This window comes from Zalophus californianus, chromosome 12 (genome assembly GCF_009762305.2).
Source record: "Zalophus californianus isolate mZalCal1 chromosome 12, mZalCal1.pri.v2, whole genome shotgun sequence".
Taxonomy (NCBI): Eukaryota; Metazoa; Chordata; class Mammalia; order Carnivora; family Otariidae; genus Zalophus; species Zalophus californianus.
This window is the reverse complement of record NC_045606.1, coordinates 397,922-424,560: the sequence shown is the minus strand read 5'-3', so window position 1 is coordinate 424,560 and position 26,639 is coordinate 397,922. Positions and strand designations below refer to the sequence as shown.

Genomic DNA, 26,639 nt, shown 5'->3' with positions numbered 1-26,639 from the left:
AGGTGATTTCACCAAACTCCTCACGGAGCTGGAACGCAGAACCTCATCTTTAGGATTCCGGATCTTTCCGCCCTATTATTTCGTCCATAGCAGGGTGGGAGAACATCAGTAGCTTGCAGGAAAGATGTGGAGAAGCAGAAAGAAGGTTTACTGAGCACCTAGTATGTACTAGTTGCCACCTCAGGTGTTACTGTATTTAATCCCACGAACCTGAAAGGTTGGTCTTTGCCCTTGTTTTACAGATGATCTGGTCACAGTGTATGAAATGGCTGTTATGTCTCAGGCTTGGTGACCAGTTTAACGAAGGCATGAGTCGGAGATGACCTGTGGTTTCAAACCTGGGTGACTGAAATAATGATAATGTCACTGAACTGTGCCCTGAGTTGAGGGGGAGAAGCTTAGTGTTAGACAAGTTAGAAAAGCAGACGGAAGTCCCTGCTCGTGGGCTGTTGGAACCATGGGACAGGGTGCTGTGGGAGATGAGGAACCAGAGTGGTTTCAGGGGAAGAAGAGCTGACCGTGGAGGGCAGCTCCTAGGGGATGATCCAGCGGAGGGATGGGAGAAGCAGGGGGCTGCATGCGCGGCTGGGGTTGGAGGGAGTGGGCAGGGCAGAAGGGTGCACAGAAACCCCGGGGCCGCTTTCCAGCGTTTCTGGAGTTGGTTCTCCGCAGTCTGCGGTGCCTGAGGACCTTTAAGAGAGCAGACGTGCCCCGGATGTTTTGTTGGGCAGCTGAGGGCGAGTCCCGGGGAGCTGTTGTTCTCTGTTTGATACCCTGTGCTCGTCCTGGGTCCGGTTTGAGAAGCCTGCTTAGTGAGGCCTGTTGCCCAAGAATCAGGAAAGACGGCTCCATCTGGGCCTCATTGAACCTGCTGGGAGAGTCCTCTGTGTCAGCAGAGAAGGTCGACCGGAGGTCACAGACATCTCTGTCAGCCCCACAGAGCTGTGGTTGCAGAGCGTGGAGCCACGGGAGAGGCAAAGCAGGCGGCAGGTTAGAGGATAGAGGAGGGTGGAGGGGGGCAGAGTCGGCAGATGCCGTGGAGCGTCGGGCCCTGCGTCCAGGGAGCTCCCGGGGCTGAGGGGACAGAGTTAGGATGAGTGGCTCTGCGGGTGAAGTCAGGTGCTATAAACACGGGGCTGGGAGGTGTCGTGTCCGGGGCTCAGGTTCCCGGAGGGAGTAGAAACGGGTCTGGGATCAATGCCTGGTTTCCGCCTTAGCATCACATGGGTCTTCCTCTGCGTGTGTGGCCTTTCTGTGGAGTGCCACTTGGATGACTTCTTGTATTCCTCTTTGGCCGGCGGGACCTCCGGCGGTTCCTTAGCTTCTCTGGGCTTAGTTTTTCTTCATCTTTGAAACATCAGTGCTGCCTCGCTCACAGCATCTTCCTGAAGGTTTTGAGAGAACATGATAGCATTTGGCGTAGTTCAGTAGTTCGTGACCTTTTGTTTTGTCTTCCTGCTCTGTGCAGGGAATGGGACTATTTGATAGATGTGTGCATTCTAGCCTCTTGGAACGGGGCTCCTACCCACCTGTCACCGTTTTTTTAGAGCAGTTTTAGGTTCAGCGCAATGGAGGGGCAGGTACAGAGTTCCCGAGCACCTTCTGTCTCCACCAGAGGGGGCCTTTGCTACAGTCCATGAAACCGCGCACCTTCCACCCCGGAACACCCAAGCCCTGGTTGGCTTTAGCGTTCTCTCTTAGTGATGCGCATTTTCTGCGGTTTGGACAAACATATGACGACAGGTATGCACCACACAGAGTATGTTCCACTGCTGAAAAAGTCTCCCGTGCTCCACTTACGCATTCCTTCCCCCCACCCCACCCTGGCCACCATGGATCTTTACCATCTCCGTCGTTTCACCTTTTCCAGAATGTCCTAGAACTGGAGTCATGCAGAATACGTATAGACTTTTTTGATTGGCTTCTTTGACTTAGTAACATGATTTCAGTTTCCTCCAGGTCTTTTCACGGCGTGATAGCTCATTCCATTTTAGCAGAGAGTGATAAATATTCCCTTGTCTGGATGGACCGTTCACCCACGGACAGACACCTTGGTTGCTACCGACCTGGGGCATTTATGAATGTCGCTGCTGTAACACCCGTGAGCAGGTTTCTGTATGGATGTGTTTTCAACTCCTTTGGGGACATAGCAGGGAGCAAGGTTGCTAGATGGGGTGTAACACTTGTCCCCCCCCAGCCCCCCAAGGAGGCTCTCCCAGCCTTCCTGCCTCCAGCTACCGTAGATGGCCCCATGTCTCAGAGCTGCGGCATTTCCTCCGGTAGTCTTCTGGGGAACATGTGCCTTTCTTCATGGTCTGCTGCAGAGCCCCTTCCTCCCAAGGAACTTTCTTAGATTTCCGGGACTGGAGTGTGCATCTGTATGCTCATCGTGAGGGAGCACAGCTGCTCCTCACGCCCCTCCTGTTGGCACTGCCGTGAGTGGGTCTGTGTCCGTGAAAGGTGCACACAAAACGCCATGCTTCCAGTGTCCTTTGTGAGTGGAGAGTCCCAGCGCTTGTATGGATGTCACTGTGTCTCAGGAAAGGGTAAGGGCTGGTCCTCACACCACAATGTCGAGTTCTTCGAGGGTGGGAGCTGTCGTTTGGATTTTTTGTGTTCCTTGCCCGCTGTAGGCACATGGTTGTTTGTGGAATTGATTGCCAAGTTCTCTTTCTTTTTTTAAAGATTACATATTTATTTATTTGTCAGAGAGAGAGAGCGCATTAGCAGGGGAGAGGCAGAGGGAGAAGCAGACTCCCTGCTGGGCAGGGAGCCTGATGCGGGACTCGATCCCAGGACCCTGGGATCATGACCTGAGCCGAAGGCAGACGGTTAACTGACGGAGCCTCCCCAGGCGCCCCCGTTGCCAGGTTTCTGAGAGCCACATGTCCCCTGCACCTGTGCAGTGTGGGGAGACAGCAGCAGCCTGGTTCTCCATGCTTTGTGGGTTCAACTCGATTCTCATCTTCTCTTGAGCCTGAATTGTTGGCACCTTTACAGCTCTTGGTACCAGGACGGTGTGTTCTTTCCGTGGCACACGAGTCTTACTGGGCGCTGTGAATAAAAGGAGGACAGAGAGACCACATAGTGACGCGTCCTTTGGTCCCCGGAGTTGGGCTCGTGCGCATGTAGGTATCATGGCTTACAGGGGTTCACTTCTGCTGATACTGGAACGCCTGTTAAAGATTGCTTGGGAGCAGCTTCGGGTGAAGCTGAAGTGTGTTTGCGTTGTGCTAGTGGGAACGCGTTGTGGTCTCCTGTTTTGTCATTCTCTTCTGAGCTGCGGCACGTGTGGGCTAGTACTGGGCAGCCGAACTCATTGCTGGATTGCTGTTTGATTTTAGGTATTCACAGCCTTTGACCACATGGCCCGTCAGGACGACGAGAAGAGGAGGAAGGAGCTGGAGGAGAAGGCCAGGAGGAAGGAGGCAGAGGAGGCTGTGGTGGCCGCCGCCGAGCAAGAGCCAGTCCCAGTCCCGGGACAGGAGGTGGAGGTCGGCCCCGGCGCAGACTCGGGCGGGCCTCAGGGACCACCGGGCCCACGGGGTGCCGGGCCGGAGGTGGCCCCCAGCTCGGGGGAGGCAGAGCCTCCGGGAGCTCAGGCGGGTGCCGCCGAACTTCCGAAGGAACCCCCAGGTCTTCCCAAGTAAGAATTTCTACTTTGCAGTTCCTTTCTTGCTTGGCAGCTGGTGGTTGGTTTGGTCCATTAGTGGTTCTCACGTGGTACCACTCCGACTCTGGGTCTGCATTTATGTTTGTAAACCACGTTACGGTGCTTTGGTCACACGGGACGGGAGGTCAGTTGGCTGCTGTCTTTTCCTCCCTCTAAGGCAAGGTAGTAAGCTGCCTGTCGTACGGCCAGTTCAGAGCCACAGTTAGAGCCCTGGGCGCCCAGAGGCCTTCCCTGAGACCCGCCTGCCTGTGTGGCGGCTGTGGCTCGGGGTTTCGGCTCTGTCCTTTCTCGCTAGAGCACTGCTGGGGCCTCCAGTCCTGTCGGTGGGATGGGTGACCGTGGGCCCAGAGTCCCCTTGGAGACTGCCCCTTAGTAAATGGATTACCTGCCACGCAGTGTTACCTGTGGCTTGGTTTTGTCCTTCGTAAAGTGGAGGTGAGAGCGCCGGCACCTGCCTCAGGCTGCTGCCGCTGTCACTGGGCCCAAGGCCGTGCGGCTGGCGCGGCACCCTGGTTGCCGGTCCTTCACTGCCCCGCGTGGGCGCGCAGGTATCCTGCTCGCTCCCTGTGCGGGTGCCGTGGCGGGCTCTGAAAGGCAGCCTGATGCTCCCGGCCTGCTCCGTTCTAGCACAGTCCACCGTCTTCCGTCTCGGATAGGACTGCGCCCGCCGTTGTCCCCGTCTTAACTTCCCTGTGGGTCTTCCTTCCCTGCGCACTGTCTCTGACTGACCCCTTCTCGTGTTTCTCTGGTTCCTGGACGGCGCAGCAAAGCTGACAGCCTGCAGCGACATAAAACGCAGAGTGGAGGGGGGGTACACTTTGTGAAGCTGATGTGAGGCAGAAGTGCAGAGGCGAGAGGCCAGGCTGGACCGAGGGGCTCAGAGACCGCGGTGTCGGGTGCACGAGTCGGCCGGTGCCGAAGAGCAGGGCGTCGGTATGGAGCTCGGGGCAGGAAGGGGCAGAGTAGGGTCGGGGACCTGGGTGTGGGCCGGCTCTTGGGCAGAAGGCAGAGATCCGACAGTTTCTTTCAGCCCAAAGAAGTTTTTCCGACGTTTCCTGTAGTGTAGTGTGGGTCTGCTTCTGAGGCGTTCTTTCAGCTTTCGGTTGTCTGAAAATGTTTATTTGATCCTCGTTTCTGAGAATGTGTTTGCTGTCTCTAGAATTCTAGGCTGACGCTTCTTTTTCAACACCTTAAAGAATTCTGTTGTCTTCTGATAAGAAGTGAATGTTCTTTGTTCCCCTTTATGGGTCCCCCGGGTGCTTGTAAGGTATTTATGATTAGTCTCAGCGATCTGGTTACCACCGGTTTCGGGGTGGTGTTCTCCAAGTATGTACCGCTGGGGTTTCTGGGCTTTGTTCTGCCCCTGTTGTGTGTACCCCTTTTTAAGACTCTCTTTGTGCCTTCTTTGGAGCAGTTTTGATTGCCCTGTCGTCACCTTTATTATCTTTTCTCCTTTAGTGTCCAATCCTCAGTTAAACTCCTCAGTATGATTTTATTTCATATAATGGAAATTTTGGCTTTGCATTTCCTGTTGGTTCTCTTCTATGGCTTTGATCTCTATCTTCATCCTTTCCCTTGAAGTTGTTTAATATGTTTATAATAGCTGTTTAAAGTCTTGATCTGCCAGTTCCATCATTTCTGTAATGTTTTGTTTTGTTGGCTGTTTTCTCCTGATTTTGGGTCACATTTCCCTCCTTTACATATCTGGTAATTTTTTTTTTTTTTAAAGATTTTATTTAACTTGAGAGTGAGCCAGTGTGTGCGTGTGCAAGTAGGGGGAGAGGGACAGAGAGAATCTCAAGCAGACTCTGTGCTGAGCGAGGAGCCTGACTCGGGGCTTGATCTCAGGACCCCGGGATCACAACCTGAACTCAAATCAAGAGTCAGACACTTAACCCCACTGAGCGACCCAGAAGACCCATATTTGGTAATTTTTTATTGGATGCCTGCCATTGTGGATGCTATGTAGCTGCATCTCTGGGTTTTGTTTTCTTCCTTTAAAGAGTTTTGTTCTCAAAGGTAGTTATTTGCGGATCAATACGATCTTTCAGAAGCTTGTTTTTAAACTTGTGTGGGTGTGTCCATAGCAACTTTGATTCTACAGCTAGTTCTCCTTGTTCTAGAACATGGCCCTGTTGGCTTCTCCAGAATGTTCTGTTGTTGCTGCTTGAGACGGGAACACCTTCCACCCCTTTGTTAGCTTTGGGGTCATGCGGGCTAGTTCCCAGGAGTGCCTGCCCTCCCCGTTGCGTCACACTCACATGGGGACAGTTGACTGCAAAGACCCAGAGACGCTGTGCAGTTTTCTGAGTTCTTTCTGTGTGTAGCTGCCCTCTTCCAGGGGTCTTTGCGTAAAATATTTAGATATCAGAATGAAGACTGAGCATACAGTTACTCACTTTAGTTTTATTTATTCTAGCATTATTCGTTTCAGCACTATTTTGGAAGAAGTGCTGCATTTTCATTTGGGGAAAGGTTATGGACATTTATAAACTGTTTTAAAAAAGCTGACCGATGTGGGGATTGTGACGGTCCATTTTCTGTGGCAGCCTGGCCGGGCCCCATCCCTGGGTGTTGCTGTGAGGGTGTTTGGTGGAGGTGCTCAGCGTCCACGACCAGGTGGCTTCAGGTAAGGGTCATCATCCTGGGTGACCCGAGTGGGTCTTAACCGTCAGTTGAAGGGCACTGAAAGCAGAGCCAGGGCTTCCCCGAAGCAGAAGAAATCCACGCCGTGGATGGCAGCTTCACGCCCCTCTGGCCTGCCCTGTGGATTTTAGAGTGGCTCAGCTTCGGCCACCACGGCTACGTGAGCCTGTTGCCGACGTGAGTCTCTGAATGTGTGTGCGGGTATGCTGCCGGTTCTGTCTCTGGGTGAGCCCTGATGTACGCAGATACTCTTGTCCTGGAATGTTGTCTGACCACTGCAGTTTTCAAAGTGATGATGAATTTGAAAACATTTGAGGTTGTAGGCCTGCAGAAGAGAAGGCCAGCAGGAAATCGGTGACGAGCAGTGGTTGTCAGGACGTGGTGGGTTTGGGTCTCATTGTCCTCTCCCCCCCAGTACTCTGTTTCCTAATTTTCCTGCAGTGAACATACAGTTTATTTTACTGATTTTTTTTTCATTTTTTTATTATTATTATTTTTCAAGATTTTATTTATTTATTTGACGTGGGGAGGGGGGAGAGCGAGCACAAGCAGGGGGGAGCGGCAGGCTCCCCGCCGAGCAAGGAGCCCGATGTGAGACTTGATCCCAGGACCCTGAGATCATGACCTGAGCTGAAGGCAGACGCTTAAGTGAGTCACCGAGGTGCCCCCCCCTTTTTTTTGCATGTTAAAAATAATTCCTGCTGGAGCAGAGAAGAGCAAACGGTCTTCGTCTCGGAGCGTTGACCCCCTTGCCTTCTCTCTTTCACGGCAAAGTTCAGGGTCATCTTTCACCCGTTGGTAAAAGGATGGCTGGCCGTTCCCGGCACGAGAGTGGATCTTGTGAGACAGTCATATGTCCCCATTACGTTACAGAGGAGATTGGCTTATCATCCAAGGTCTTATCTTGTCTCATGGAAGAGGAAAGGAAAGTGAGCAAATTATTGAAAAAATGGAAGAGTGGCTTAAGGCTCTATGCCCAGCATGGAGCCCAGTGCACGGCTTGAACTCATGACCTTAAGATCAAGACCTGAACTGAGATCAAGAGTCAGACACTGAATCAACTGAGTCACCCAGGCGCCCCAAGAGTGACAAGAATTTTCAACAATGAGATTATTTTCTGACAAAACTAATAACTGTACTTTGACATGTATACATAATTTTTAAAATCGTTTCTCATCAATTATGTTTGCTGTTCATGAAGTCATGGCTTTCTTACTGCTCCCCGATGCTACCTCTAGGGCATGGGAAACAGGCCTAAAATGACATTAAAGAATTTACATCAGTAGGAATAATTTTTATTACAAAATTTTTATGTTCTTGATGATATTAAAAAGTCAAGTCTTTGGGGCGCCTGGGTGGCTCAGTTGGTTAAGCGACTGCCTTCGGCTCAGGTCATGATCCTGGAGTCCCGGGATCGAGTCCCGCATCGGGCTCCCTGCTCAGCGGGGAGTCTGCTTCTCCCTCTCACTCCCTCTTGTGCTCTCTGTTTCTCATTCTCTCTTTCTCAAATAAACAAATAAAATCTTTAAAAAAAAAAAAAAGTCAAGTCTTTGTCAAAAAAAAAAAGAATTCCTACAGTCCTTCTTCGAAGAGAGGATGTGGTTTTGGTTCCCGGGTTAGGAATGGCTGCCTGTTGTTTCATGGGGACCTGGTTTTTCTATTCTTGAACCAACAAGTTGTGTCCTGGGCTAGAATCAGAGCGAGCGGCATGTGTTTGGTGCCAGCGTGGGTCCAGAGTGACGGGGTGTGTTCCGGGAAATCTGGTGCCACAGGACTGACCCTTACCAGCACGGGCACCTTCTTTGCCTTCTGGTTGTCACTGGCTTCCTGTGAACACGGCAGGAAGTCGTGCCTCCCATGTCTCGTTGCAGCGGCTGGGCGGTGTCGTGCAGGGTCTGGAGACTGGTGCTCCCTTTAGTGGTACCCTCATGCCTCCCGTCCGTGCCCAGGATCGTGTGTCCTATAAACTGTAGCTCTCTGGGGCCCCGCTGACTGAATGACGTAACGGGGGGGCTCTGTATGTGAGCACACAGAAGCCCTGCCTCTCCTGCCCCCCCGCCCCCCCATCCAGAAGCGGCTTACCTGCAGTCTGGGCCTGAGCTGGCTGATTGCTGCTACTCCTGTTTGCCACCCCCCTGCTGGTGGTCCTGCCCCGTCAGCCGGGAGAGTCGCACGTACGCTTCTTGGATCTAAACAGGTTCAGCCTGCACACCAGGGAACGAAGTCAGACAGTGCAGGTGTAGGTTTCTGTGTCCTCTGCGTGCGTCTGTCATCGGCTGTTTGTTGTGTGCAGTACGGTAATGGGGCGTACTTAAGCGTGGCGTGCCTGTCTCCAGACAGACGGGGCTCTGTAGGCCAGGGTCCTGCTTGCCTCTTTGGAGTCACCCTGTCCCCCATCCAGGCCTTGCCAGCCATAGCTCTGTTTTCTTCCCCAGAGTTGGTGCAGGGTACACTTTCTTTTGTACGTAATTATATACTGATTTTTATATTAAAACCACACGTACTAGTATTTTGGGGGTCATTGAGGGGATATTTGAGGGAAACTTGAATTGGGTCTAATTTTCCCATCACTGTGAATTTCATTCTGCGTCCTGCCCTGCTGTCATTGTCAGGACCTTTCCAGGGAAGATGGGGAATGGGGCCCGCCCCACTGCTTCAAGTGCTCAGTTTTATTCCTTAGAGAGGAGATGGAGTTTGGGCACACAGAGTTCCCTGTGCACACAGGGTGGCGTTTGAGGACGTTATCTGCATGGAGTCGTCCACAGCACACACCCCTACCAGGTGCTGCCTCGAGTCCCAGGCCACAGGCTCAGAGGACTCCTGGGGTGCTCGGACGCTTCCAGAACTGCTGCTCAGCATCACTAGTACCGTGAAAGGAGAGGGGGACAGAAGCCAACAGCATCAGAGGCCCCGTCAGGCCCCTGTCAGAGCTCGGTGGGGCTCCCCTCTTGTGTTCCATGCTGGGGTTCTTGTTCTGCACGGTGGTGGGGGGGGCGCTCCTCCCTGGCCTGGGGTCTGGTCCGCGCCGTGGCCGTCGGAGTTCCTGCAGCCCGCCTCTAGGCCGGAAGGTGTCGCTGTAGGTAACGCGGTGATAACTGCACTTGCTGGTGCCGGCCTGTCTGCCTGAATCCCCAGAGGCTGTTGTGCCTTGTCTGGCTTTTGCCTTCGTAAGTCACAAACAGAATTCTTTAAAAGAGAAGAAAGAGAAAGGAGAAGCAGCAGAGAGTACATTATGACGTGGAGGTGGTGTCTTTGCCCTGGGAGCTGTGCTGGACGAGGGGCAGGTGCTCCCATGCTGCTGGTGTTGAGCAGCAGTGTGTGCTGGGTATACCGGGCTGTCCGCCCCCTGCACAGGATGGGGTGTCGGGGAACCACTGGCGTGCTGACCCCCTCCCGGAGGCCTGGGAGAGCACAGGGTGCCAGGCCGCTGCTTGGTGCTTTCTCTGGTTTTGGTGGCATGGGCTTTGTGTGCAGCTGCTGGAGGGGGGTACGGCTGCTTCCTGGGCAGGGGCGGCATGGTTTGGAGGGGAGGCTTCGGGCTTCCCAGTCGTACCCTCCGCAGAGGCTTGGTCCTCGTCTCCTCCTCCCCGGGCCCACTGCCTCGCTCCGCAGTGCTCCTGTCCGCGCCCACCCCTCAGCAGAGCCTTGCAGCGCCTCCAGCCCGCCCTTCTCCTGCAGGTCGCTGGGCCTCCCCCGAGCCCGTGTCGCATCTCGCCGTCCGCTTGCGCTGCCCGTTCCCACGTGTTTCAGTGCTGGGGCCGAGAGCTCCTCTGCCCTGTGTGAGGGGGGCCCCTGATGGGGGCTCAGCACCTCTCCCTCGGTTCTGGGCCCTCGATGGCCCTAGGGAGGCTGCCAGGAGAGCAGAAGGTGCTGCTCCCTGCCGGGGCATCTGCTGCCTAAGAGCTGGGTTCTTGGGTTTGTCTCTCAGCGGGTCCTTTGCTTGTTGGTCCTGGCCTTTTCAGGTGCCTGTGGCAGGAGGCCCCTTGATAGAGTCACGTGGACATACCGAAGCGCCACCCCGGATTCCCACCGCATCGGCTGATGCAGAGGATTGGCTGAGGTCCGTGCGTCACGCCTGCGGAGCGTGGTTCCTGGTGCGCAGGGAGCACTCACGTGGGTGCGGGCTGCTGTTAACAGTACTACTGCTCTTGAACGAAAACAAGCCGTCCATTTCTTTTCTAGTTATGCACAAGGGAGATTATTTGGAAAATACAGACAGGTGTCTAAAGAATAAGAGCACCCCGCTGTTCCCTGTTAACGTTCTGGGAGATTTTCTAGTTTCTTCTGTGCCTGTGAACATGTGTGTGTGTTAGCGTACACACACGCACACATAGAAGTTTACACGGTCGTATTACGCTGGCTTCTTTCTTGCTGAACCTTGTATGCCGAGCCTCCCTGCCTCCCTGTTGCTGATCTGAATTCGTGTCATCCACTGTCGAGCGTTGTGCCGTGAGGAGGCTGTTGTGCTCACACGAGGGTGTTGGCTGTCATCCTGCGCTCGGAGAGCAGTGGCCAGGAAGCCAGGACCGTGGGCATGTCTGCCCGCCTTCCCTGTGGAGGCACTCTTGCCTGCTCAGGGGTCAGTGACCTGTGGCCTCTGGGGTAGCAGCTGCTGCCTGGCCCTCTGAGCACTCGCTCTGAAACTGCCCCTTCTCTACGAACTTTGGACCTCCGAGCCCTCCACAAGCTGTGATCTAGATCCCGAGGCAGGAAATCCGATTTCGGTTGTCTGTTACGAGTACTTACTTTCTTTCTAGAAGCTGCGTTTTTTTAATTCTGCAATGCATTTATAGCTGACAGACTTCGTTTTTAGAAGAGGTTCGCCTGCACATCTTACAACAGTGACTTCTGTTGCCTGTATTCAATACTGAAAGTGTGTGGGAGCAATGACCTGGCGTCCTAGCCTGTAGGGTGGAGGGCTGCGGGGGGTGCGCGTGTGTGTCGGAGGGAGGGGTGTGGGAAACCTGGGGAGCTCGTCCCCCTGGAAGTGTGTATTTCAAGATGGAGGACCCAGTGTGCTGCTTTTTACAGGGGAAGAGATTTGCTTAAAATCATACAGTTAGGAGTTAGGGCCAGGGTTATGGGGACTCAAGCAAGAGTTCGTGTGCTCAGAGGCCTGAACTTGGATATGTTTGCTTCGCTGTGTTAAGAGAAAAGCAACTATTACCAGAACTATCTGACAGATGCTTTTTAGAAGTAACAGGACCTGCTTGTAGTTAAATGTTTTTCTAGAACGTTAGAGAATGTAACTTTGTATGCTAGCTTGTTTCTTTTTCATTGAAAAAGACATATATGCATCTTTCAAAAAATGCATTAGGTAGAATTTAAATACAGAGGAGAGCAGTGCTCTGTGAACCCCCATGTGCTCGCGTCAATATTTAAAACCAGTGTTTAGGGGCGCCTGCGTGGCTCCGTTGGTTAAGTGTCTGCCTTTGGCTCAGGTCATGATCCCAGGGTCTTGGGATCAAGCCCCATGTCAGGCTCCCTACTTGGCGGGGAGCCTGCTTCTCACTCTGCCTCTACTCTTCCCCCTGCTTGTGCTCTCTCTCTCTCTGTCAAATAAATAAATAAAATCTTAAAAAAAAAAAGTAAGCTTCCAGTTTTTTTTCTGTATCCTACTTAAATAGTAATAAAGATTTGTTGAAATCTACAAGTAAGGCTCCAGCCACACATCATTTATTTCTCTTTTATTTTCTCACAATGTATTTGTTTAAAAAAAACCCCAAAAAACAAAAGAACAAACCCGGGGCATCTGGCTGGCTCAGTTGGTGGAGCATGTGAATTTCGATCTCGGGGTCGTGAGTTCAGGCCCGATATCGGCATGCAGCTCACCTGAAAGAACATCACGCTGTGGTATGTTGAGTTTCCCACTATCTGATTGTTATACGGTGAAGTAAATTGGCAGTTAAATTTAGGGTATTTTTGAAAGTTACAAGAGAGTATAGTGGAAGTGAGTTCTCCCTAAAGGGGACCATTGTGCATGCTTTCTTTTGCAAATGTTATGTCTTATACAAATTTTATTTTTCATATTTGCATGTATAGTCTCTCTCCTGTCCCCCGTTCTGTACACTGTGTTGTGTGTGGACTTCCTGTTACACCTCCGAGGGTGCTGGGGGGTGTCCTGGTGCATCTGCTTTGTTGTGTCCCCCGGTGCCCTGGTCAGGTCCCCATGCTGCAGGGAAGGACCCGGCCTGGCTGTGTTGGAGAATGTTGGAGAGGAGCAGTGGAACCGGGGTTGGCCTTGAAATCACTGGGGCTTTACAGTGCTGATTCCTGCCCCCCCCACTCCCCCGCAGCAGTCTGATTGCATTGTCCTGGGTAGGCCATGGGTCAGGATTTTCAGAAGCTTTCCAGGTGACTCTGTAGTGAGATTCCTCCCAACAGCCTCCCAGTATCCCTTGGGCTGTGGCGTCACTGTTTAGAGTGTGATTAGGTTGTTTCCGGGCTGCTGCTGTCACAAATGATGCTGCACGTGTGTCTTGGACAATGTGTGTGAGTATCTGGGGAACAAATTCCCGGGGCAGGAGTGACTGTTTACCAGGGCTTTATTGTAATGTGGTGGTGGCTGTTTTGTTTTTTTTTTTTTAATATCTTTTTTATTTATTTGAGAGAGAACGAGAGAGCACAAGCAGGGGAACCTCAGAGGGAGAGGGAGAAGCAGACTCCCCGCTGAGCAGGGAGCCTGCTGTGGGACTCGATCCCAGGATGCTGGGATCTTGACCTGAGCTGAAGGCAGACGCTTAACCGACTGAGCCCCCAGGCGCCCCAGGGGTGCACGTATCTTTTCAAATTAGCATTTTCATATTCTCTGGGTAAATAACCCAGTAGTGGAATTACTGGATCATATGGTAGTTCTGTTTTTAACTTTTTGAGGAACCTCCATACCGTTTTCCACAATGGCTGCACCAGTTTGCATTCCCACCAACAGTGCACAAGGGTTCCTTTTTCCCCATATTCTCACCATATTTCTTGTCATTTTCATTTTAGCCATTCTGACAGGTGTAAGGTGGTATCTCATTGTGGTTTTGATTTGCATTTCCCTGATGATCAGTGATGTGGCGCATCTTTTCATGTGGCTGTTGGCCATCTGGTTGTCTTCTTTGGAGAAATGTCTGTTCCATGTCTCCTTCCCATTTTTAAACAGGATTACTTGGTTTTTGGGTGTTCACTTGTATAAGTCCTTTATATATAGATTTTGGATACTAACCCTTTATCAGGTATGTTTGCAAACATCTCTCATTCCATCGGCTGCCTTTTATTTTGTTGACTGTTCCCTTCGCTGTGCAGAAGATTTTTATTTTGATTGAAGCCCCAATAGTTTATTTTGCTTTTATTTCCCTTGCCTCCGGAGACATATCTAGAAGAATGTTGCTGTAGCCGACGTCAGACATTACTGCCGGTGCTCTCTTTCTAGGATTTTTCTGGTTTTAGGTCTCACATTTAGGTCTTTCATCCATTTTTGAGTTTATCTTTGTATGTGGTGTAAGAAAGTGGTTCAGTCATTCTTGTGCATGTTGCCATCCAGTTTTCCCAACACCATTTGTTGGAGAGACTTTTTCCCGTTGGATATTCTTTTCTGCTTTGTCGAAGATTAGTTGACCATAGAGTTGTGGGTCCATTTCTGGGGTCTCTGTTCTGTTCTATTGATCTATGTGTCTATTTTTGTGCCAGTACCATACTGTTTTGATCACTACAGCTTTGTAATAGAGCTGGAAGTCCAGAATCGTGACGCCACCAGCTGTACTTTTTCAAGATTTCTTTGGCTATTTGGAGGTCTTTTCTGGTTCTGTACAAATTTTAGGATTGTTTGTTCTAGGTCTGTGAAAAACGCTCTTGGTATTTTGATAGGGATTGCATTAAATCTGTAGATTGTTTTGGATATGTAGACATTTTAACAATATTCATTCTTCCAACCCCACGAGCATGGAATGTCTTCCCATTTTTTGATGTCCTCTTCAGTTTCTTTCATGAGTGTTTTATAGTCTCCAGAGCGCCGGTCTTTCACCTCCTTGGTTAAGTTTATTCCTAGGTATTTTATTATTTTTGGTGCAGTTGTAAATGGGATTGTTGTCTTAAGTTCTCTTTCTGCTGCTTCATTATTAGTGCATAGAAATGTAACAGATTTCTGTATGGTGATTTTGTATCCTGCAACTTTACTGAATTTGCCAGTTCTAGTAGCTTTTTGGTGGAGCCTTTAGGGTTTTCTATATCTAGTGTCATGTCATGTGCAAATAGAGTTTTATTTCTTCCTTACCAGTTTGGATGCCCTTTATTCCTTTCTCTTGTCTGATTGCTGTGGCTAGGACTTCCAGTACTACGATGAATAAAAATGGTGAGAGTGGACTTCCCTATCTTGTTCCTGACCTTAGGGAGAAAGCTCTCAGTTTTTTCCCATTGGGTAGGATATTGTAGGTTTTTCATATAAGGCCTTTATTATATTGAGGTTTATTCCCTCTAAGCCTACTTTGTTGAGGGTCTTTATTGTGAATTGATGTTGTACTTTGTCAAATGCTTTTTCTGCATCCCTTGAAATAATCATGGTTTTTATCTTTTCTCTTACTGATGTGATGAATCACATTGATTGAGTTGCAAATTATTGAACCACCCTTGCATCCTGGGAATAAGTCCCACTTGATCATGGTGAATGATGCTTTTAATGTATTGCTACATTCGGTTTGCTAGTATTTTATTGAGAAGTTTTGCATCGGTGTTCATCAGTGATATTGGCCTGTAGTTCTCTTTTTCAGTGGAGTCTGTCTGAATTTGGTATTAGGGCAATGCTTTTGGCCCTGTTTATCTTGTTCACCCTACATCCCAGCGCCTGGAACGTGCCTGGCACATAGTTGGCACTTGGTGCCAGCTGAGTGCATGAATGATTCAGGTTTAAAGTCGGGTCAAAAAATAACCCTTTGAACTTGAGCACACCTAAGGAAGGCTGTGACCTAGTAACATTCTGCGCCCCTTGAGTTTTCAGAGTACTGCCTTTCACACTGGCATCTGTTTTGCTTGTCCCTGTCGCCTTTTGGGGCAACTCCATGTTCTTCACACTCCCTAGCCGGGCCCTGAAGCTGCTGTGGCATTTCCCTGAGAGGTCAGTTGCAGTTGCTCGGGCTCCCTGGCAGCATGAGCCCCAGCGGGACAGAGCCCAGGACTGTGTGCCAGGGCCCTGCTCCACACAGGCCTCGGGCTTGCGAGCCAGATCGAGGCGGTGGGAGTAATGTGGACTACGCACCTTGTGCCTAGAAGTGGAACCCTCTGGGATGCCTCCAGTGTATGACAGGCAGAGTTTGGGCGTCTGCCTGATGGAGGGCTGGGGCCTCAAGCAGGGCCTGGGTGCTCGAAGCTTGCTGTGAGGACCCTGGGAATCACATGACTGTGCGTCGGCGTGTCTGCTTGGCCATGAGCCGAGGAGCCAGGTGTGGAGGCCTGGATTTGATCTGCTGAGCAAGGCCGTTATGTACTCTGTCTTGTTCCTCTCAGCTTCTTTTTGTTTGTGCTCTCTTAAAAAACTTCTTGTTTGTAGATAACTCAGGTCTGCAAAGAAAAATGTTGCAAAGATCATACAAAGAATTCTCGCGTCCGTGTAGCCAGGGGCTGCTGAGTGTCTTCTGTAGCCAGGGGCTGCTGAGAGCTCTTCTGAACCTGGTTCCCATGTCACCTGTCCTTCCTGTAGTGTCCCTAATCCCAGCCCGGGGGCGACCCATAGTCATCACTGCATCCGGGGCACAGTTCCTCCGTCTTGTCTCTCAGGACCTTGGCACTTGTCAGGAGCACAGACTCCATTTTTCCTGGCGGGATGTCCCTCGGTGTGGTTTTGCTGGTGTGCCCCTGTGACCAGCCGAGGTGGTGGCCGTGGCCGCCGCGCTTCCCCGCTGAGGCGTTCCTGTGTGCCCTTTGTCACGCCGTAGGTCTCTTGTCGGAGCTGTGTTGACACTCAGTGTGCATCTTGTTTCCCTGTGTACTTTTGCCCACGAACCTTAGCAGCCATTGATTGTTCTCGCCTGTGACCGTGATTGGTGAGGTGGCCGCCGGGGCGTGATTCTGCTCCCATCCTTGCTTCTGCAGTTACAGATGGAGATCATCCCGGGAGCAGAGGCTTCTCTCAGCTGTGTGTGCGATTGTGTGTGCTCATGTGTCCTCACTGGTGTCCCCTCCCTGGTTTTGTTACTCGCAGTGCCCCTTCCAGTGGGCACGTCCTTTTGACGCATGGGCGTTGTTCCTGGGCCTGGCTCCGTGTCCCCGCACCACATGACGTGCAGGTCCTCCCGCAGGCAGGTGGGCAGCCTGGGCCTTTGACTCGAGAACGGGGGTCTGGGGCTGGGCTCCAGGCCTGTTTTATGCCCGTTTCCTGGGCTTTTTTGGTCACCCTCTGCAACCCTCCTGCTTGGCTTTTCACTTCCTGACTGCAGCCTTCTTTCCCCTTGCATGAAATGTGGGGTACAGATTGGAGTAAAGAACCCTGCATTCACGTGCCAGCTCTGAGTCACTCAGCCGCTGGCCTTGGGGCCGTTGTTTTCCCACCTGGCAACTGGGGGCGGGGGGGGGGGGTGCTCTGGGCTTCCAGGCTCAGCAGGGTTGTGTGAGGCAGTGCAGGGACAGTGTTGGCTGGAGCCGAGGGTGGGGCCTCTGCTTCCGCCCAGCGGTGCCCAGCGGTGCCCAGCGGTGCCTGTGTCATTGGACTCAGGGCCTGGGCCAGGCGGTGGGCGGGAGCGCCAGCCTGCCGGGGCCTCTGACCGGAGGCCGTGGGGAGAGAGGGGTGGGCGCTCCTCCATCGCCCATGATGCAAGCGGCGCTGCTTCCTGTGGCGGCACTGTCACATCGTGGGGTCCGAAGGAGCTTCTCCCCTCCAAGGGCTATGCAGTGGCTTCCGTCAGGCAGAGCCTGGGGGGCGGCGAGGGGCCGTTGGCTGGAAGGCGGCCGGCGCCCTTCAGGGGTCCGCAGCAGTGGCCCCCCGTGTGCTTGGGCAGCATCTTCTCCACGGGGGGACGGGCGCGCTCCTCCCGGGACCTGTGGGGGTCGGGGGAGGCAAGTCTGCGCTGGTCCCCCAGCGGGTCCAGTCCTTCTCCGCGCACGGTGCTCCAGTGCAGGCAGGCTCCCCGAGAGCCTTCTGTTCCGCTGCTGCCCGAGCTCCGCGGTAAGTGGGTGGGAGGACTGCCTGTGACCTAAAAACACTTGAGCGTGTTCCAGGAGTCCCTGGGGAAGCTGAGTACAGTAGGAGGGCTGTCATTTCAGATGCTCGGGTCCTCCCAGGAGAACGCACTTCCCGGTCCTCGTTTCCTCCCGGTGCGGACGGCAGTGCTGCTGACGCCATGACCCGCTGCCTGTGCCCCAGCTGGAGGGGGGCTGCACGGGCTGGGCGTGGCAGTTACTGACTCCCCGACTTGCTCCGGGGCTGCTTGCCCACCCCCACCCCCTCTCTCGGGTCCCTCGTAAGAACAGAGCGAACCCTGCTGCACCGCAAGGAAAACAAGCCCCGAACTCTTCAGACGGCAGAAGCAGCAGACCCCACGTCAGAGTCAGGAAGGAGGGAAGCAGCCCCCCATGAGGGCCCGCACATGTAGCTGTGCTGTCTGCTCCAGCAGGTCAGTGGGGCCTCTTCACGACCGGCGGAGAGCTCGCTGTTACTAGCCGTGGTGTTCAGGTTGAGGATGCGTGTGCTCGATGACAGGGACGTCGCGAGGACCTCCGCTGAGGGGGCCCTGGGACGGCATGCTCAGTTGGCCTGGCGGCCCGTCCTGGCTGCGGGCTAGCGGCTGCCCACCCGGGTCCAGTGGTCACTGCTGCACACCGCCTCTCTGCACCAGCGTCTCGTCCCCGTGCGCTCTGTCTGGTTGGGCGCCTTGGATTTTGCTGCTGCAGCCCGTATTTAGATCCGTTTCCATGGTAGCTCTCCAGCCTTGGAGCTTCCTTTTTCCCCCCAAGTGTTTTTTTTTTTTTTTTTTTACTGGCGTTTTGGAAATGCTGCCTGCAGATATTTGAAGAGATCGTGGCAGTGGGAAAGGGGGTGCGGTGGATCTTCCGTCTCCTTCACCAGGACCCCTGCCTCCGTCTCTCCTCGGAGAGGCCTTTCGGGAGAAGTGTGAAGGCAGGCGGACGCTGGGTCGCGCCTCTTCCTGCTCGCCACGGGCTCCCGGCCCAGGTGCGCGGGCACAGTTCTCGCACACCCCTGCCAGCACTCCAGGTCTCCCCACGTGCCGCCGCACTTCCCTGCTGCCCACGGTTGGTCTGCATGGCGGTGCCGTGCTGCGTACAGAGTGCATCGTGCACACACATCCACAGCAGCCTCGCTGGTGCTGTGTGTTCTCTGGAGCAACTTCCCAGGGTGCCCTGCCGGGCTGTGCCCACGGCTTGGTGTCTTCTCCACTGGCCTTGTTCTGGAATCACGGCCCAGCGTGGACCGAACACTTGACCCTGAGGTTTCCCAAAGTGGCACATGTTCATTGAGGAAAACTAGGAAGTACACGTTCAATCAAGACGAAAGGATTAAGAGTGTCCCCTGAGGGCCGCCTGGTGGCGCCGTCCGTCCGGCTCTTGGTTTCGGCTCAGGTCGTGATCTCAGGGTTGTGGCATCGAGCTGCGTGTACGGCTCCGCGCAGGGAGTCGGCTTGAGATTCTCTCTTCCCCTCTGCCCCTCCTCCCATGCTCACACGCACGTATGTGTTCTCTCTAAAATAAATAACTTTTTTTTTTTTTTTAAGTGTCTCCTGACACTGGGAATGACCGTTGTGTACCCTGTGGTCGCCGAATTGTGCCTGGCTGGGCCCCACTGAGTCTGGGCCCCTCTGTCCTGCAGACACTTAGAGTTAGAACCAACTTTCCCTTCTAGGTGCCGTGAGTCAGCTGCTGTGGCCGACACGTGCCCTGCTGGCAGGGGTGGAGCTGCGCAGTCAGAAGGCAGGGGTGGGCCGCGCCTGTGCTGGGAGAGAGCCAGCACTGTTGGGGGCTCTGCAGCCTGAGGGCCAAGAGGTGGCAGTGGTCCTCTTTCTGGATGACCACGGGTGTGTAGGTAGGAAGGAGTGAGGGCCGGTGTGCACATCTGGCGGTGTCCGCGGCACACAGTACTGTGACCCTTGCTGCCGAGGTGCCTGTCACCCAGCGACCTGTGAGGTAACCCCCATTTCCCATGTGAATTGGACCATGGGGCCTTTTCTTTCCCGGTTAGCCTGCTGTCATCTTGAGGGACTATTTTCTGGAGGAACCTAAAAGGTAGTAGAAGACCTAAATCCTTCTGATTTCATCTAGAAAGTGTGTTTTGTTGCGATTTTTCATTATTCTTTGCACCGGTGACAAAGACACTCATGTGGAACCACAGACCCGCCCCTGGTTGTGGGCGCTCCCACAGGTCCTGACTGTTCTTGAGTTCAGCTTCTGAGCCGTGCTGTTTCCATTTCAGCGAGCATGGCTTGCACTTGTTCAGACAGCGGCTGATGCATTTGTCTGTGTCCCTCCCCAGTGTCCCCCGTGACCATGGCTGCCGTGGCGTCCTGCGGCTTCAGCCTCTCCGGGAAGCTGGCTTTCTCAGGGTTTGGTGAGCTGCAGCTGTGTGTTCCAGGTTCCCGGGAGCGCCAGTGAAGGCCGTCACTTTTTTCCGGGACTGCGCTCTCCAGCCCTTGGGGGGCGACCTGGGGGCCCATGCCAGCCACCGTGCTGTGGGAGTGGAGCCCTGGCGTCTGTCTCCCAGCTGTGCTCTGGGCTCTGTGCCGCCTGGTTCAGATGTGTGTGCGTTCGTGTGTGTGCGTGTGTGTGTGCGCGTGCGCACGGTGCACAAGCGTGCATGCATGGGAAGGAGCCACATGCACAGAGCTGGGCTTGGAGTCTTTGCCCCCCCCCCCCCCCCCCGGGCCTGCTCACTCGCCTGAGCATGCAAACAGGCTGCCCCGTGCATACGCGTGCACACACGAGAACATGTGCACGAGCCCGGCAGACACTGCCTTGTGTGTGGGGGTCGTGCTCTGCCTTCTCTGCAGGCCCTGCGCCGCCTGTGAGCGGTGCCACTGAGCCCGTGCCTGTCGTGCGCCTGATGGCCGGGGCTGCAGCCCTGTCGAGCCTTGCATGTTGTCCTCAGGCGTCTTCTGACTGACTCAGAACTGCGCGGGAAGGGGGTGCGGGAAGATGGGCCCCCTTAGCCAAGATGACATGCCACCCACTTCTGACGTGGGTGTAGCTTCAAGTACAGCCTGATGTATTCCTACAAAGTGAACGTTGCCCTAAGTCACCACCCAGAACGAGATATTTCCAAATGAGAGAGAAGTGGAAGCTTCCCCAGGGCCTCCCCCCATCTCCCCCTGTTCCCTGTTCTGTTAGGTAGGCCACCCCAGCCCGTGTGGACAGCTCTGCAGAACGAGTGACAGCCTGTCCCCACAGCTGGGCTGGGGGGCGTGCACTACGCTTTGGAAGTCGTGCTTGCCCAACAGAGGGGCGCCCTGACGGTTGAGCGCTTACTTCTTGTGTTATGTGTAACGTTGTATTTTCACGCTGTGCCTTTTTTTCTGAGGATGCTCTCTTTATGTCTTCTGCCCATTTTCTGTGGGAGTTTGTTATTTTGTCCTTCAATTTTTTAGAGCTTTCTGTATATAATGGGAAAATTAGATCTTTATTTGTAATATATTTTTTCCAGTTTATTTGTCTTTTTTTGTCTTTGATATTGCTTATGATTGTTTTTTTTTTCTCCGAGCAGAGGTGCTTTTTATTATAAAATGTATCATTAGTCTTTTACTTATTTATTTTCTTTTGCATCTGGATTTTGAGTTAGAAAGGTTTCCCTACAATGGGGTTATGAAGGATTTCTCCCGCACTCCTACTTTCCTCTACTCGTTCGAGGTGGCTGGTTCTCTAATGTCCTTCGGGTAGAGGGAAAGGGTCACCAGGCGTCAGGGCTGAAAGCTGTTTTTTCTTCTTGTGGTTTTTTTTTTTTTCCCCTTGGTTAGTGTAGCTTTGGTGGTGGCAATACTCCATACACCGCTGCTTACTGGAAAGGGCTTGTGGTTGAGGGTGGTGTGCTCCGCAAATAGGCTGTGCGGGTGTGGGGGGGACTTCCTGACTGCTTGTCCCGGGAGAGTTGCCGGGGACAATGAGTGGGCTTTCGGTGGTACTGAGACCTGCATGATGCTACCTTAACGCTTAGTTTGTGCCGCTCTAATGAGAAGAGAGATGAGGTTTTCGACACCATGATTTACCCATGGTGTTTGCTTCTGTTTGTTGCTCCAGCACCTGGATTCTGGCCACTGCCCTTCTCTCGGGTTTATAAATAAAGTTCACGTGCCTTCTTGTGCACTGCTTTCCTTTTTCCAGTTGATCCCCTGAATTGTGTGGGGATTTGATCATGTGTCTTGTCTTCGGTGATTTCCTTTGTTAGATTTTAGAAAGTTCTGTCTCCCTTCACGCCGCAGAGCGGACATACCATTCTCTTGTCTGTGAAAGGGGTCAAGACTGTTCTTTAATGTTGTTTGATTCCTTTAAAATGAATGTGACTTCACATGGTTAACTTCTGTTTTTTATACCCTTGCGGTCTTTAGTTGATGTCATGGTGAAACTGCATCTTAACTTGAGGAATATTACTGAATCTCCTCTCATTAACGGTGCTGTTGAAATCATTGCATTGTTTGTGGCTTCCTTTTCTTCTCCTGTTATATTCGGGTATGGAAAGTTACCCTGGAGAATTCGATACAGATTTCCTGTGTCCTGAGATGAGTTGATAACTATTGTGTGTTGCATTTAGGAATGGCATCTTTCCCACTATGTTACAGCTTGTGACAGGGAAGCAGGTAATTAATTATACAAGTAATAAAAGCAAGGTCTAGAAAATTTGGGAAACAGAAAATTGTTCAGGTTTCATCACTATTGGTATCTTGTTGAATTTCCAGTTAAAAACTTATATTTGCGGGCGCCTGGGTGGCTCAGTTGGTTGGGCGACTGCCTTCGGCTCGGGTCATGATCCTGGAGTCCTGGGATCGAGTCCCGTGTTGGGGTCCCTTCTTGGCGGGGAGTCTGCTTCTCCCTCTGACCCTCCCCCTGCCATGCTCTCTCTCAAATAAATAAAATCTTTAGGAAAAAAAAACTTATGTTTGCTATTTGTTAGAGCATTTTAACATTAGAAAATACTTGGCCACAGTAACAGGTGAGTTACAAATACCTGTGTGTAAAAATAAGTTTTCTACCTAATTCTGTAGCTGATGTTATACAGCATGGAGAATCTCCTCACATACCTTTTTCATGCTCATGCATGCGCACACACAGACAGCTTTTAAAAATGAACACATCACCCAGGCACTGTAGAAGTCCTCTCTAGCGGGTACAGTTAAGTGTTTCTAGTATAGTTAAAGGCTGCACAGCCCTCACCACTGGCTCATTCCCGCACATCATTATTACCCCAAAAAGAGCTTCCCTCCCCATTTCCCCCCTAACTTCCCAGCCATAGGCAACTGCCAGTCTACTTTGGTGTCTGTAGTTTTGCCACTGTGACTTTTTTTTTTTTAAGATTTGATTTATTTGACAGAGACACAGCGAGAGAGGGAACACAAGCAGGGGGAGTGGGAGAGGGAGAAGCAGGCTTCCTGCCGAGCAGGGAGCCCGATGCGGGACTCGATCCCAGGACCCTGGATCATGACCTGAGCCGAAGGCAGACGCTTAACGACTGAGCCACCAGGTGCCTATAACTTGTGACATTTTGTATGCTTGGAATCATGCCATCTGTGGCCTAGTGTCCAGTTTCTTTTACTCAGCATTGCGTTTTCTAGGTTCAGCCTTATTTGTAGGAAGTATCAGGACCTTGTTCCTTGTGCTGGCTGAGTCAGACTTTGTTGTGTGGATGCACCACCCTGTTTATTAAGTCACTGGTTAATGGACATTTGCCTTGTCTGTATGAGGAACGGTGCTGTGAAAATTTGTGCACACGTGTCTGTGTGGACACACGTTTCCTTTTCTCTTGGACACACCTAGGAGTGGATTGTGGAGTCCCCCAGTAGCTCTGCGTTCAGCCTTTTGAGGAGCCGCCAGACTTGTGCAGAGCAGCTGCCCCCCCTTGCGCACCAGCACCGCGGAGGGTTCCACTTCTCCGCAGCCTCGTCGGTGCTTGTCAATGTCTGTCTTTGTGGTTGTAACCATCCTAATGGTTCAGATGGCATTTCCCAGTGACTAAAAATGTTGCATATTTTTTTCATGTGCTTACTGACCGTTTGTACGTCTTTGGAGAAATGCCTATTCAGACCTGTCACTCATTTTTTAATTGGGTTGTCATTTTATTGTTAGATATAGAAGAGTTCTTTATGTATTCCGGATACGAGGCCCTTATCAGATAAATGATTTGCCAGTATTTTCTTCCATTCTGTGGGTTCCCATTTCTCTTTCTTGACAGTGTCCTTTGATGCACAAAAATCTTTAATTTTGATGAGGTCTGATTTATCTCATTTTTCTTTGGTTGCATGTGCTTGTGGTGTCGTATTTAAGAAACTACTGCCTAGCCCAAGATTGCAATGATTTACTCTTGTATTTTCTTCTTACAGTTTTATATATTTTAGCTCTTGCATTCTCTGGCCCTTCTGAGTTGATTTCTGTGTGTCTGAGGCTGTGGTCCATGTGGATATCCAGTTGTCCCAGCACCATTTGTTGGGAAGACTGTTATTTCCTTGTCCAGGGGACTTGGCTTCCTTGTTGAGAAGCAACTGGCCATGAATCAGAGAGTTTCTTTTTGGACCCTCAGTTTTATTCTGTTGAAGGTCCATGCCTGTCCCACACTGTCTTGGGTACTGTGGCTGTTACAGTTAGCTTTGAGATTGGCAAGTATGAGTCTTCCAGTTGGTCTTCCTTTTTCAAGATTGTTTTGGCTTTTTTTTTTCTTTTTTTTTTTTTTAAAGATTTTATTTATTTATTCATGAGAGACAGAGAGAGAGAGAGAGAGAGAGAGAGAGAGAGAGAGAGGCAGAGGGAGAAGCAGGCTCCCAAGGAGCAGGGAGCCCGATGCGGGACTCGATCCCAGGACCCTGGGATCATGACCTGAGCCGAAGGCAGACGCTTAACCATCTGAGCCACCCAGGCGCCCTGGCTTTTTTTTTTTCTTGAGAGAGAGAATGTGAGCACTGTAGGGAGGGGCAGAGGGAGAGGGAGAGAGGCTCTCAAGCAGACTCCTCACGGAGCACAGGTCCCAACACGGGGCTCGATCCCAGGACCCTGAGATCATGACCTGGGCAAAAAATCAAGAGTTGGGCGCATAACCGAGTCCCCCAGACACCCCTGTTCTGGCCTTGCATTTCCATGTAGGTTTTAGGATCGGCTTGTCCGTTTCTGCACAGAAGCGAGGTGCAGTGGTCGTGGATCAGTCTGGGGAGTCTTCCAGCCCATGAGCTTGAGGTGCCTTTCTATTGTATTTGCTCTTCTTCAGTTGTTTTCACCACGTTTTGTTGTTTTTGAAGATTCAGTTTTGTAGAGGTTTTTTTTTTGTTTGTTCCTCAGTATTTTATTATTATTATTTTTTAAGTTTTACTTATTTAAGTAATCTGTACACCAAACATGGGGCTCGAACTCAGGGCCTTGAGATCAAGATCGCATGCTGTACGGACTGAGCCACCAGGCGCCCCTTTGATACTGTTGTAAATGGAATTGTTCTCTTAATGCCTTTCTTAGATCGTTCATAGCTACTATATAGAAATACAGTTGATTTTTGCATACTGGTTTTGTAAGCTGCAACTTTGCTTAACTCATTTATTAACTCTATTTAAATATATAATAGATTCTTAAGGATTTTATGTATTTACACAAGGTCGTATTGTCTGCAAATAGAGTTTTACTTCTAGCTTCCAATCTGAGTGCCTTTTGTTTATTTTCTTGCCTTGTTGCCCTGCCTGGTGCCTCCGGCACAATACTGAGTAGGAGTGCAGAGAGCGGGCCCCTTGTTCGGTCACCAGTCCCGGGGACAGGGCTCAGACTCAGCATTAAGTGCAACGGGATCTAAGGCCCTTGCCCTTCCCCTGTCCCTGTTGGGAACGTCCTCTAGTGCCTTGCAGAGAAAGTGGCCCTGAGAGGAGCTGTTGGGACCTCAGGCTCCCTGATTTCCCGGGATTCCGGGGGTCATGGGATAAGGGACTTTCACGGTTTGCCCATGACCAGGTGGGACTCCAGTGCTGAAAGGAGGAAAGCCCGGGAACCGCGCGGGATGCCTGGGCCTCGCCTGTGCGCGGTGGACACTTTGGAGCTGTGGCACATCAGGCTGGCCATGACCTCTCAGGCGGTGACTCTTGCTCTGGGCGGGCAGCTGTCCCTTCCCGGGTCCCCCGAGTGCGCAGGTGCTCCTGCAGTTCCGACGCCCATCCTGCGTCTCCACAGACGTTCCTTCGTTCTTTCTGGTTCTCGCCTCCCTTCTGTTTTCTTTATTCTTCAGCTCCCGGTTCCAGTGTCCCAGCTTCTTCCTTCTATATTCTCTCTTTCTGTTTTTGTTTTTTTCCTGGGAAATTCCTGCATCTTTCCTCAGCTGTCTCTGCTGGTCCTCGTGTCGAGTTGGCTCTTCCTTTGCTATCGTTACTCATTGCCACACGCTCTTTGTTTTCTGAGAGGGATCGTTGCCGCTGTTCTGTAAATAATATGCTGTCCTCATATCCTGGCTCAGTGTCGTCTTGCTGTGAGAGGCTGGACGCACACAGATGCGTCTCTACCTCCGGTGCCCTTGGTGGTGTGGAGTGGGGATGGGCCCCTCCTCTGGACACGGTCTCACCCCTCCCCGTACCCAGCCCACCTTTCTCTTCTTGAGGGGGCTCGTGTCCCGATTCAGCAGTTGGGGATTCTGTGGTATAAATTGGTTGCTTTTTAAGTCTGTTTTTCAATTTAGAAAAGAGTTTTTAAAACTTTGTTTTAACCTTGTGATAACAGAATTTGAACTAAGAATTCCTGACTTAATTTATTTTTTATTTTTAAAGCCTGAGTTAAAGCTTTTTCCTGCTCTTGAGTGGGTCTTGTTTCTTTATTTGTTTCTAATGCTTATGTGTCGAGAACTCATGTTTTGTTTGCAGAACGAGATGAAATCCAGGCAAATTTAAAAACAGGGTATAACTTATTTCAGGATAATTGACTCTTTTTCATCTTTGTGGGATTGTGTATGAAGGAGGTTCCTCTACCACTAAGTACGGTGGTTGTTAACTTGTGCTAATCCTGGAGAACATGTTCATTTAATAGAAACCTTGTAGTTTCTCGTGTGCTTTACAGAACGGTGATGTGTGTGAGGTGAAGGAGGTGTGTGCCCAGGGGTCCAGATGGAGAACCAGTCGGTCATTCCAGGTTATGGTGCTCGTGCAGACGAGGACCAGGTGACACAGCTGCTTGGAGAGCGTGGAGG

At 51.7% G+C, this 26,639-nt stretch overlaps 1 protein-coding gene across 6 annotated transcripts in view; it reads left to right on the top strand.

The window, feature by feature from the left end:
- NUDCD3 (NudC domain containing 3) overlaps positions 1-26,639 on the top strand; it is a 58,089-nt gene that overhangs the window by 1,247 nt on the left and 30,203 nt on the right. For all 6 annotated transcript variants that reach the window (XR_003516425.2, XR_003516426.2, XM_027573647.2 and 3 more), the window contains exon 2: positions 3,345-3,646. Coding sequence is in view for 4 of the 6 variants with exons in the window: in XM_027573647.2 (XP_027429448.2) it covers positions 3,345-3,646 (302 nt within the window). In the remaining 2 variants the exon portion in view is untranslated. The remainder of the gene's footprint in view (positions 1-3,344; positions 3,647-26,639) is intronic.